This window comes from Corapipo altera, unplaced genomic scaffold (genome assembly GCF_003945725.1).
Source record: "Corapipo altera isolate COAL_440 unplaced genomic scaffold, ASM394572v1 142, whole genome shotgun sequence".
In the NCBI taxonomy this organism is placed as follows: Eukaryota; Metazoa; Chordata; class Aves; order Passeriformes; family Pipridae; genus Corapipo; species Corapipo altera.
Genome location: NW_020884966.1, coordinates 840,197 through 853,019, shown reverse-complemented (window position 1 = coordinate 853,019; position 12,823 = coordinate 840,197). Strand labels below are relative to the sequence as shown.

Below are 12,823 nucleotides of genomic sequence, written 5' to 3'. Positions count from 1 at the left end.
CTGCCCAAAATGGAGGGGTGGGGAGGAGGAGAGATGTCTGAATGCTGCAGCTCCAATCGCCGGAGCTCGGGGAGCATCACCCGGTGGGTCTGAAGCCATCAGCTCCGAGAAGCTGCATCCTCGGCTTTCCGCACTAGTTAACAGCCTGAGAGCTGCCTCGCCTTGTTTTAAACTCGCTCGCTCGCTTAATCTCCTCTGCCCTCGGCCGTGTGTGTGTGTGTGTGTGTGTGTGCGTGTGCAGGGGGAGGACTTTATTGCCATTGGCTCCGCTCTCGCTGCCCACCCACATCTCTTCCACATCACCTTGGTGTCTCCCTAAATAAAACCAGCCCTTCCTTATCGCACCGAGGAAATCAAGAGCGAGAGTTTGAATGGATTTTATATAAATATTTACCCCGACGAAGCCGCCGCCGAGATCGTGGGATAAACTGGCGGCAGCTGCTCTCACTCCCCTCCTCTCGCCCGCCCCTTAAAGGCTTTGATTACTTGGGAGAGAGGAGACATCCAGATCCCAGTTCTAGCTGCAGACTGACCCAAAAAGTGGTGCCAGGATTTAACTTAGCCATGGATCTGAAGGACAGCACCAGCGAGGACAGCATGGGCAGCCTGCAGCCCTCCAGCATCCAGATCTTTGCCAACACCACCACGCTCCACGGGCTCCGCCACGTCTTCGTCTACGGCCCGGTGACCGTCCGGCGCCTGCTCTGGACCTTGGCCTTTGTGGGCTCGCTGGGGCTGCTCCTGGTGGAGAGCTCGGACAGGGTGGCTTTCTACTTCTCCTACCAGCACGTGACCAAAGTGGACGAGGTGGTGGCCAACAGCCTGGTGTTCCCCGCCGTCACCATCTGCAACCTCAACGAGTTCCGCTTCTCCCGCCTCACCACCAACGACCTGTACCACGCCGGGGAGCTGCTGGCCCTGCTCGACGTCAACCTGCAGATCCCCAACCCCCACCTGGCCGACCCCGCCGTCCTGGCCATCCTCCAGGAGAAGGCCAACTTCAAGCACTACAAGCCCAAGGTGTTCAGCATGCAGGAGTTCCTGGCGCGGGTGGGCCACGACCTGAAGGATATGATGCTGTACTGCAAGTTCAAAGGGCAGGAGTGCAACCACGAGGACTTCAAAACTGTGAGTGTGAGCAGACACTCTGCTTTTCCTCTTCTCTGGGCGTGTGGATGGTGCTGTTGCAGGGCCAGGGTGGTGCTGGAGGTCGCTGGCTAAGCCACGTGGGCACGGCGTGGTGGGCAAGCGGCTGCCGGGCTCTGGCATGGCAGAGGAGGAGCAGGAGCAGCCTGTTGAGCTGAAGTTTGTTTGTTGGAGTCTTAACAGGGGGTTTTGTGGGGCCAGACCTGCAAGGGGCTGCAGCAGGTCCAGCCTGAGGCCCGTGGCACCCAGGTGGCTCTTTGGTGTCAGGGCAGGGCATGAGATGGGTCCTGCTGAGCACCACGGGGGGCTTGGGGGGTCTCTTGCTTTGGGCAGTGGATGTCAGGAGCTGGAGGAAGGAGAGAGGGCTGGAAAGGGGCCAGCAAGAAGGGCAGGGGCTCGGGGCTGTTCTGAGTGGTGTCCAGCTGTACTGCCCCAGGTGTTTGGAGATGTGCTGGAATTATGGAAGGGGAGATTTTTCTGCTTGTTCCTGCTGTTCGTGGCTCATCAGTCTTGGTTTGCTGAGGAGTGTGGGCAGCAGCTGGGTACCTCCCTGGTGCTGTGCCATGCCTGGTGCTGTGCTGGAGAGAAGGGGGGGGGAAGAAGAGAAGCAGAGGGAAAGAAATGAGGCTGAGCTCTGATCCCAGTCTGCTGCGAGGCTGGGGGAGGTGGAGCGAGCCGGGTACTTGAGCATCCTGAGGGAAGCAGACACTGCTCAGTTCCAGCTCCTGCTGGCAGTGCAGGCTGCCCTGGGTGCCTGGGCTGGCAGAGAGTGCCAGGGTAAAATAAAAAGAATAAGGAGGTTGTCTGGAAGAAGTGGTGCCCCCCTGTGCTGCTGGGGCAGGCGAGGGGGCTGCAGAGGGGGCTGCTCCCCCAGGCTGGGGGTCTGAGCCCATCCTGGCTGAGATGTGGGGGTGCTGGGGACTGGGTAAGTCACACTGTGCTCTCAGGCCACGCTGGCCAGTCCCTTGGCACTGACTGAGCTGTTGGGGGAGGTCGCTGTTCCTGGAGTCAGGAATGCTCCAGCTCTCAGTGGTTGTTTCTCTGGGGGTGATGTTGCTCGTTCTGCTCACTGCCCTGAGCCCTGCAGGGGCCAGGGCAGGTTTTGTGCTGGTCTGGTTTGTCAGCAGGATCTTTGTTGGGTTTGTCAGCAGGATCTTTGTGTGGTTTTAGGAGAAGGGAATATTTTCTACCTCTGCTGCTTCTGGATCTCGCAGCGAACGAGTCCAACTGAGTCCTGCTCCAGAGTCTCTGCCATCACCTGGGCTGGGCTGCCTTTAAACCTCTGAGCAGGAACAGATCATTTTATGCCTCAGTTTTTGCCTGTGCATAACCCTGATGCCTTGCCCTGGATACCCAGGCATAGCAGTCCCTTGTTCCTGCTCCCTGGGCAGGTCTGAGCAGAGGGTGGGGGTCGTGGGGGTCCTGTGAGTCATGGGAAGGTGTCAACAAAGCCCCAAGCAGAGGGACTTGCTAAAGACAAACCATGTGTGGACCAAGCCTGGAGAATGGGATGGAAAAGGAGACACAGGTGCCAAAGTCCAGGGGACAGAAGAGTTGGGGAGTGAGGACAGATCCCGACAGGATGGACAGACCTCCCTTACCTGTAGTGAGGGTGTGGGGAGAAGGAGCTGTTTTGCTCCTGGGCTTCCCAATAATGCAATAAACACCAGCCAAAAGCAAAAGCCTCGAAGCCAGGGAGCAAACAACACCTCCAAAACATCTGCAGGCCTTAAAAAAGCAGGTCCTTTCCTCAGAGAAGGCAGGAGCTCTTGGCAGCCCCCCTGGGACACAGTGGGGTGTCAGCCCTGGCCAGTTAGTTTTTTGAGGCAGCTGCTCCTGAAACAAGGATTTATTGCCTTTTTTCCACGGGGGGGACACAGTAGTTTCCAGAAAGACAAACATTCCCTGTCTGCCAAATAAATGATCTGTTAAAACAGATCAGGGCCAGCTAGAATGTGGACTGACAGTGCTTGTTCTTGTCAAAGTGCTGGAGGGATTCAGGGAAATACTTCAACCCATTCTGCAAAGCAGGTCCTGGATGATCCAGAAGACAACACTGCTTGTTGTGCCTCTAACAGGGGCAGGGGTTCAGTCTCCCTGACTCCAGGCAATCCCTCAGGTTATGGAAATCCAGGAAAGCATCTCTCAACAGGGACACAACAACCCTGCTTTGCCTTCCAGATTTTACCTCTCGGAGATAAAAGGCAGCAAAAAGTGTCTGCTTGAAGGATGAGTAAGTTTTTCCACAGGGAGAAGCTGGAAAGGTCTTTGAGCTGCCTCCAGGCTGAATCAGAACCTCATGTCCTGGATGAATTTTGCATTTAATCACCACCAACCTGTTGCAGCTGCACTGGGGCTCTGTGACAGCCCATCCATCCTGCTGCAGCACCCACAGGAGAAGCATCACCTGCCTTGTTTCCTGAAGGGAAACAGGGTATAAATCCCAGAGCACTTCTGTGATATGTCAGCAGGGTGAGGAACTAAGAGTTGATTTATTTTCTGTACTCCCCAAATTCAGGCCCCGGGGAGCAGAAGAGGCAGGAGCTTTGCAGCAGGAGGCTGCACCAAGGCAGGAACTCTGCAATCAGGTGCTGCTGGAGGAGTCAGGGCTGTGCTTTTGGTGCAGGGAGGGATGTGTGGGGTGCAGGGTGGCCCTGGAGAAAGCCCACGGGGCTGTTGCCTTGTGGGGAAGCAGGAGCTGGAACTGGCACTTTGAAAACATGACTTTTACCCTCCTTCCTCCTCCACTTCCCTGTTTAAATTCTCTGTCGCTGCTTTTATCACCAGAATTTGAACTGGGCTTTCCCTCCACTCCCTGGTTCCTCCCCAGGATAATGTGCTTTCCCTCCACTCCCTGGTTCCTCGCCTCTGAGACCTTTCCTCACGTTCAGGTGTGCCCAGGGGAGTGAGTCCCCCGAGCTTTTCTGCAGAGACCCCCCAAAGGGACAGCGAGGACGTGCTGCCCCCGTGCTGCCATTGCCACAGAGCAGCAGATCATTTAATGCAGAGCTCTGCTCTGGGCAGGGCAATGGAGAAGAGAAAACAGGCAGGACAAACAGCAACCCCATTCCCTTGGAGTGTTTGGAGGAGGAAAGTGTTGGGAGGAAAACAGCAGCAGCCAAGGAAATCCCCTCCTTTTTTCCTGCCCTGCTCCTCCCGGGAGGTCCTGGTTGGAGAGGACTTGGCAGATGGGATTTTCTGGAGGAGCTGTGCTCGTGCTGCTCCTTGTGACTTGAAGGTCTCTGAGCCTGGGAGAGCTGTGGCTGGTCACTGCTGGGATTTTCTGGGAGTGCCTCTTTCCTGGGATCCTTAGGGTGGCTCGTGGTCCTTTGCTGTTCCATCCCTGGGGCAATGGCAGGGGTACCCTGGGGGACAATTTGGTGTGTGGCACAGCAAAGGTGTGTGAGAAAACCTGTGAAAACCCTTTCAGCCCATGGGGCAAACCCATCCTGAAGGGTGGGATGGCCTGGGAGTGGATACTGGGAATATGAGCAGCAGGGGAGTCGGAAATCTCGGTGCCACCTTGATGAGAAACGATGCCCAGCAGCCCAGCCCTGCCAGGCTGGGGCACTGGGGGTGTGTCCTGAGTGTTCTGGTGGCTGAACATGTTCCCATGAGGTCATTTGCTAAATGCAGTGTGTGGACTGGGCTTCCTCACACCTCCAATTCATCCCAGATAACACAATGACTTCCCCCGGGCCTGCTCTGCCGTGTCCATTTATTTTCGTGGCCATGGCAATTGAAGATAGAACTCATTTATTTTCAATACACATTCTCCTGACAGACAGGGGCTACATAATGGACAGGATCTCATGTGAATATTGCTATTTTAAGACACAGGTTTCTGTCAATCTATCTGCCTTTTCCCATACATATATTTTCCCCCATTCTTTCCGGTGCATCCATGAGGTCAGTGATTAGTGAATAGTTTTTAATTAGTCCATTCTCAACTCTTATCATACAACTTCCACTTCCCTCAATAAAAAATAAATAAACAATCATGATGGTGGCTGCTAGACTTGGGAAAACTTTACTTTTCTGTTTAACAATTTTTTCTGGAGCACTGTGACTTTTCCCAAAGTTTTCTGCAGGACCTGAGCTGCCACAGTGAGATCTGCAATTCTGGGATGACTTTTACATGAACAGGTGGTTTTTCTCCTAAGAGACTGAGTCCTTGTGTGGCCTTCCCAGCCTGGGTTGTGATATCTGGAGTCTGGAGGTGCTGGTGGGGTTCAGTGTGTGGGCACAGGGGGAGTGCAGGGTCATTGTGTTGCCCCTGGGGGTGTCTCAGGTGGTGTCTGAGCTGAGGTGGGTTGTTCCTGGGTCACACATCTGGCTGACATGCTAACCCTGCCCTTGAGAAATGCAGACCCTCATCCTACTCCATGTTCTTCTGGATTAAGTTTCTCTGTCCCCTGAGGAATTGTGACTGTGGTGGTGCTTCCCCCTTTGTATTCCCTTTATTTATCCCAAACTGGGAGGATAATGCTTTAAATTCAGGAAGTTGGGCTGAACGTTCACAAAAAAGATCTTTCTGGGTTTGAATTGTTAATGGACTTCAAAATCTACCAAAGAGAAAGCTGTAGAACTTCAGTGAGGTCTTTTCATGGCAAACCTGATTTTACATCCTTTAATACTGAAAGGGTGAAACAGGGACAGAAATTTCAGAAGTGAGGCTGCAGCTCATTGGCTTGGGACATTGGTGCTACACATTTGAGAAGCTGAGACTCAAGACCTGACCAGCCCAGTGATAAAATCCTCCTTAATGCTCTTGTAAAAGCTCTGTGCTTGGTTCTGGGTTTGAGCTGCTTCTCAGCCAGGCAAACTTCCCTCCCTCACTGGGGCTTTGAGGTGGGGAATGACCCAAACAGCTGAGATATGGCAGAAATGGGCACTGCCAGGGTGCCAGAGACAGCTGGAGAGCAGAGGGAGAGGAGGCCCAGGGAGCAGGAAGGATAAAGGATTTCTGTGTGTCAGAGCCAGCTGAGGGCTCAACCTTCCCTGGAACAGCATTTGGAGGAGAGCAGGAACCAGTCCTGACTTCCAAGTCATTCCCATTCATCCCAGTTACTCATCAGGAGGCCAAGTGGGAGCTCCCCTGTCCCCTCCAAGCCACCCCTGCCCAGGGATTTGCACTCAGAGCAGCAGCTGGAGCAAAATGCAAGAACTGCCCCCCCAGCTGAGGGAGAAATGCTGAGCAAGAGGGGTTTAGGGATAGAGGGGATGTCTGAGGGCTGCAGGGCTTTATCAGAACAGTCCTGGGAATTCCATGAGCCTTTCCTTGCATTGGGAATACCTCTGAGTCTCTCAGACAGGCCCTGGGAGCTGCAGTGGAGAGGCAAAGCTGTAAACAACCGAGAGCAAAGATGATGAATGTCTTCCAGCAGCCACGTCCTGGTGTCTCCTCAGCCTCTGGCTCCCTGGGACTAACACAGCTCCTGTCACAGGCTCCCCCTGACAGCAGCTCCTGGGTCAGGACTCCTTGCTGCCTGCAGTGGATGGAGGGTGAAACCATGAGAAGCTTTCAAATGGACTCGTGCTCTTCCTAGACAGGAGAAAGGCTTGATTTAATCATGCCCCAAACTAAGTTAAGGCCAGGAGAGACAAGGAACATATAAAAACCCAGCATGTTTTCCATCTGGAGGGGGAAAGTGGAACAAAATACGTTGTCCTGACCTTCTTCCTCACCCCTCGTGCCTCTTGGAGACTTCTTGGCAAATAAGGAATAACCTCCCAGATGTTCCCTCCTGGGGAATCTTGGGGCTCATCTGACCAAGGGCCTGTGGAAAAGCAAGATGTGAGTGCTGCAAAACCACCCCATGGGTTTAAACACTCCCTGAAAGGTTCTGCCTACCACGTCCATGGTCCCCACAGACAGAAAGGGGTGAAACTCTGAACATGAAACAGGAGAAGTTCTCACTGAATTAAAGAAGAAAACAGGTCTGACTTTGGTGAGAACTCCTGGGTGAGGGCCTGGGTGGCCTCTTGAGGTCCCTTCCAAGCTGAATTATTTTATGATTCTGTAACAAAAAGCAGGTGCTTTTTAAGATTTAAGACCTGCTGGGTCTTAAATCCTTTTGGTGGCTCTGTCTTTTCCTGGAAACATAGAATCCCAGCATGGTTTGGGTTGGAAGGGACCTTGATGACCGTCTCATTCCACCCCCTGCCATGGGCAGGGACACCTTCCACTAGCCCAGGTTGCTCCAAGCCCCATCCAACCTGGCCTTGGACACTTCCAGGGATCCAGGGGCAGCCACAGCTTCTCTGGGCAACCTGTGCCAGGGCCTCCCCACCCTCCCAGCCAACAATTCCTTCCCAATGTCCAATATAAACCTACTGTGTTTCTGTTTAGAGCCATTCCCCCTTGTTCTGTCCCTCCAGCCCCTTGTCCAAAATCCAACATCACTGCAGTGCCACAGGCAGGGCAGTAAATTAATTGCAGAGGAGAGTTAATGACCAGTGGGAGGAATTAATGAAAGCTTCACCCTTAGTCATCTAAACTTCCACTGCTCCCTGGCACTGAAATGGGTGCTGTGACAGAGACATCCATGAAATCCTCTGTGTTCCTTCCCCCTCCTCCTGCCAGGCTGTGGAGGAGCACGTGGGATCCCTCACTGCCTGTCACCCAGGGAGCAGTGCTGGGAACTCACAGCAGCTCTCCAGGGATGGAGAAACCCGGGAAAGAGGAACGGGGACGTCAGAGAGGCGTCAGTGTGACCTCAAAGGGGTGGTGGTGTCACATTTTGGGAGGTGGGAGGCACTCCCAGCCATCTGGAAAGGGGGGATTTGTTTGAGAGGGACCTTGGGTGAGAACTGATATTTGCCACCAGGTTTCTTGGTTCCTCTGTGAAGATATGGACCAGAAACTGCAGTTTCTGTTCATCAGACTGGTATTTTTCCCTGGATATACTGGTGGGATTAGGGTTAGGTTTAGGGTTAGTTTTAGGGTGAGGTTTAGGGTTAGGAAACTCACAGAACATGACATGTTCTCTCCTCTTTTGCTTGGAGGTGATGACTGGTTACAGCAGCCACAGAGTCTTCTGATAATGTTTGTGGATTTTTTACTTTTTTGTTTTGTTTTGTTTTGTTTTGTTTGTTTGGGTTTTTTTTTAACTGAAAAGAACCAAAGTGTTTTCCCCAAAGGCTTTGTGAAAACTGCAGCTGTGGAAGATTCTCGAACAACATTCCCATCTAAACCAACCCTTATGTAAAAAATGGCACAGTTTCCATGCCCAGCACGAGGAGGCAGGGTTGGGATATCACCCTGAAGGGAAGGAGTTGCTGGGTCAGGGGTTGAGCTGGATCCCTGTGGATTGAGCTGCATTTTCCCTGCTGCCCCCTGGCCACGGATCCTGCAGCCACCACCCCTCCTCCAGATGCTCTAAATGGTCATTAATTCATGATAAATTATGCTGGGGCATCTCCTGGAACACAGGTGACATCCACAGGGACAACCACTGGATTCGTTTCTGTCCAGGGATTGCAACTGGATTAACAGGAGTCCCTTGTAGGGTGTGTGTAAATCCAAGGATATGGTGACAGAGAAGATTCCACGGTGGAAATGGCTGTTGAGGATGAGCTGTGGGACAAACCAAATCCCAGGCTGACAAACCAACCCTATTTCCACTGAACCCCAGTGGAATTTCCCTCCTGAAGATGTTAATGGGGGTGAGATGGTGCTGTCAGCCCCCACAGTTCCATCCATCCCTGCAAAACCCTCCTCATTATCCCTGGGAAGAACAAAAAGCCCCTCAGATATCTCTGCACATCTGCATCTCTCCAGGGAAAAACAGATCAAGAGGGAAAGAGTTTTTCTCTGGTACTTGTGCACCAGAAAAACGAGCGGGGGTCTCCTGGGAGGGGATTTCCCACGTGAAAAATGAAAGCTTTTTGTCTTGAAGCGTTTCTGTTTGCCATGAAATGAATCCAAATGAAAAATCTCGGCGCAGAATAAAACACTGCAGCCCTGGGATGTCTCAGGAATAATGGATGGTCTGATTTTTCAGCTAGTTCTGAATTAAGTAATGGAAAAAGTGACCCAGAGCTGGGGAACTTTGCAGCATGTGCAGTCTCCACGTTGGCACTTGTGGGGCAGGTGCACCCCAGGCTCTGTTTTTCCAGGGGTTTTGAGGCAAAACCTGGAATAATCCGAGGTTGGTGAGGGTGAACCCTGAGATATACATCCACATCTGGCTTTCCCTGAGTGAGAGGATTTTATTCCCTGCTTTCCAAGGGCAGCTCCCAGAGCAAGATGCTCCTGACAGAGCATCCTCTGAGCTTCCTGGGGATGGTTTCTCTGAACAAGATCCTCCTGACAGAGCATCCTCTGAGCTTCCTGGGGATGGTTTCTCTGAACAAGATCCTCCTGACAGAGCATCCTCTGAGCTTCCTGGGGATGGTTTCTCTGAGCCTCCTGTCAATACAGGGCTCTCCCTGTCTTCCTGTTGGCAATAAATTGTCAATTCCTGCTGCCATTCCTATTGGCAATAAATTGTCATCTCCTCAGGGCAAAGAGCTGTTTGCCTGGTTTATGTTGATTGTTAAATATTTATTATTAAAATCGATTAAACTTTAAATAAGAGAGGGGATTTGCTTTAACTCGTTGCAGAGGATGGGTTGTGGTTTTGTGCAGACACAGGGACATCCATCATTCCTGTGCAGGAGGAATTCAAACCAAACAGATTTTTCTACAAATGCCTTCACTCAAAAAACCATTTTGAAAGCTTTTCTTGCTGTATTTTCAAATCAGGGTGTACCTGAGCATCCAGGGCTATTCCCAAACCCCAGGCAGCTTCTGCAAGTGCTAAACAGCCTCATCCCTGAGTGAACTGTCCACCTCCCTTTCCCTTTGGAATGCTTTTAAATGTAGAAGGGTGTTTCTAACCCAAATTACTCCCTCACTTGCTGTGCTGTTGGTTGGAACAATTAATTGCAGCACATTTTCCTCCCATGTTTCAAACCTGTGTAATGCAGGGGGTTAAAGCACAGCCACCACAGTTAATGTTAATGCAACATTTAACCCTTTATTCTGAGAATCTCTTCAACATCAGTAGTACAAAACTATTAACTGCAGTAATATAATGGAGCATTTTCAGTCGTATTATAGATAAAAACAATTTTCCAGCCATTGTGTTCAGTGTAAAAAAGATCAGGCTCAATGCATTAAAAAAAATCCAGCCATTTATTATTGCACAAGATCAAATATTTCTCTAAGAGTCCTGCATGAACAAGTGTTAGTAAAGAAGACTTGGATCTCTGCATATCACATTTAAGTATTTTTTTTTTCCTTCCAGAAAGAGGCCAAAAATACAAATCATTATGTTTATATATAAATACTGTGCATTCCCAGTTTAGAGACAAACCAGTTGTGGAGATCAAGCAAGGCCAGTTTGGTCACTAGGGGCAGGGAAACGTGCTGGGCATTTATTTTGTTGTAAATCAGGGAGGTGTTCACAGTAATATCTAAACCTGGGGGATGAGTTGTTCACACAGTTATTGTGAGCCCTTTGTGTGTTCTGGCCCTTCCATGCTGTTTTTTTTTTTTCCTATCAGGAGGAGAAATAAATGTCTGAGTCAAGTATGTTCTCGTCATTGCTCTTGTCTTTCAAAAAAGACACAAACACTTGAATTAAAAACGACAAAACCAGGAGTCAGGATGTGGCTTTTGTGCTGAGAAACCTTTCAGATCACCCATCATTCCTCCTCCAAGCTGGGCCCCAGCAGCTCCATCTTCTGATCCCACCTGGAATCGTTTCTCCTCTCCTTCTGTGCAGGCACATCCAGGCTGGAGACATTCCAGCTGTTTGGGGTCCCCTCAGCCCCGGGGGGTTTGTCAGACAAGGTGTTGGCAGCTGGTTGTTGAGGAGGGTGATGGTTCCAAGGTGCAGGTGATGGTTTGGGGTCATCCAGCACAGCAGGGATGCCCCAAATCCCACTTTTAGACTTGTGATTCTCGCTGCTTGTGGGGAATCCCACGTTCCTGAGGTGAGAGAAACAGCCTCAAGTAGTTCCAGGGGAGGCTCAGATTGGATATTAAGGAAAATTTCTCCATGGAAAGTATCATAAAGCACTGGCACAGGCTGCCCAGGGCAGGGGTGGATCCCCACCCCTGGCAGTGCCCAAAAAACAAGTGGCTGTGGCACTTGAGGACGTGGGTTAGTGATGAATGTGGTGGTGGGGCTGGGTGGGACTTGATGACCTCGAAGGTCTTTTCCAACCTGAACAGACCCACGATTCCATGATCCATCTGGGTGGGTTTTGTGTGTTGCTCCAGAGTTGGGAGACTGTGTCCAGGAACTCTGGGGTGGGTTTTTCTGCCTGCCCAGTGCAAACTGGGAGAGGGGAGAAGTTGGGAGCAGTGCCTGGGCTGGTGAGTGTGGATAGGCAAAGGATGGCAGAGGATATTCCCAAGGGAACACCCCAGCTCTTTCCCTGCAGGCACCAGGAGCTTCCAGCTGTGCCTTTGGGCCTCGGAGCTTGCCCTGGGTGTGGGCAGCACGTGGGTGGCTGGGAGCTGGGCAGCATTTCCACTGCAGTGGCACCTCGGGGGTCCTTTCCCACTCAGGATTCTGTGGTTTGGTGGCAGCAAGGTCTGTGGCTGAATCCAAGGAGAAAGTGGAATTCCATGTCCTGCTCCAGGCAGCAAAAGCAACACAGAGCACAGCAGGACCAGCACCTGGTCCTCGAGGTCCCAGGAGTTCCTGCTGCCTGTGGGATTCTGTCTCCAAGAAAGGATTTGAGATCAAGGGAGTGAGGACATCTGTGTGGGTCTCCATTTGAAGTCCCCTGAGGAGCAGCTGAGGGAGCTGGGGGGGCTCAGCCTGGAGAAAAGGAGGCTCAGGGGGGACCTTCTGACTCTGCAACCCCCTGACAGGAGGGGGGAGCCGGGGGGGGGTCGGGCTCTGCTCCCAGGGAACAAGGGACAGGAGGAGAGGGAACGGCCTCCAGCTGTGCCAGGGGAGGGTCAGGTTGGACAGCAGGAGGAATTTCCTCATGGAAAGGGTTGTTAAACATTGGAAGGGGCTGCCCAGGGAGGTTTGGAGTCCCCATCCCTGGAGGTGTCCCAGGAAGGACTGGATGTGTCACTCAGTGCTCTGGGCTGGGGGACAAGGGGGGGATCAGTCACAGGTTGGACTTGTGAGTCTTGGAGGTCTTTTCCAACCTCATTGATTCTGGGATTCTGTGGAAAAGTCCTATAATTTCTGCAAATAATGCTTGTTTCTCTTCTTTCCCCACATTTTTCATGCCGAACTGTCATAAAAAAAACTCTTTCATGCTGAATTTCTTCCCTTTCCTCCTTCCTTTACTGGTAACACAGAATTATATTCCCATTTCTTTAAAATTCTGAGGTTTAGCAAGCACATAAATTACACTTTAAACCCCCAGCCCCAACTGTAAAGCAAATAGTCCTTTCCTCTCAGGGAACCATTCCTTCAACTTGTTATTTTGAGCTCCATCCTGGTTGTTGTTGTGCAATGGCAACTTTGTGGAAAAGAAGGTTAAGTGCTGAGGCTAAAACAGGTTCAAGTATAATCCAGAGTGCCCTTGGCAAAGACAGAAGGGTTTTAGTGGGTCTCATTCATCACTGCCTGACTGCTTAAAGTGCTTGAGTGGCTCATTATTATTTTTATATGCCTTTACAAGAGCTGCAAAAGAGCCAAGAGAAAAGTATCACTGT

The 12,823-nt window shown here is 51.5% G+C and overlaps 1 protein-coding gene across 1 annotated transcript in view; it reads left to right on the top strand.

Annotated features, from left to right (window-relative positions):
- Positions 1-346: 346 nt before the first annotated feature.
- LOC113957394 (acid-sensing ion channel 2) overlaps positions 347-12,823 on the top strand; it is a 384,002-nt gene continuing 371,525 nt past the window's right edge. Inside the window, exon 1 of the mRNA XM_027664846.1 lies at positions 347-1,128. Coding sequence (XP_027520647.1) covers positions 565-1,128 — 564 coding nt within the window. The 5' untranslated portion in view covers positions 347-564. The remainder of the gene's footprint in view (positions 1,129-12,823) is intronic.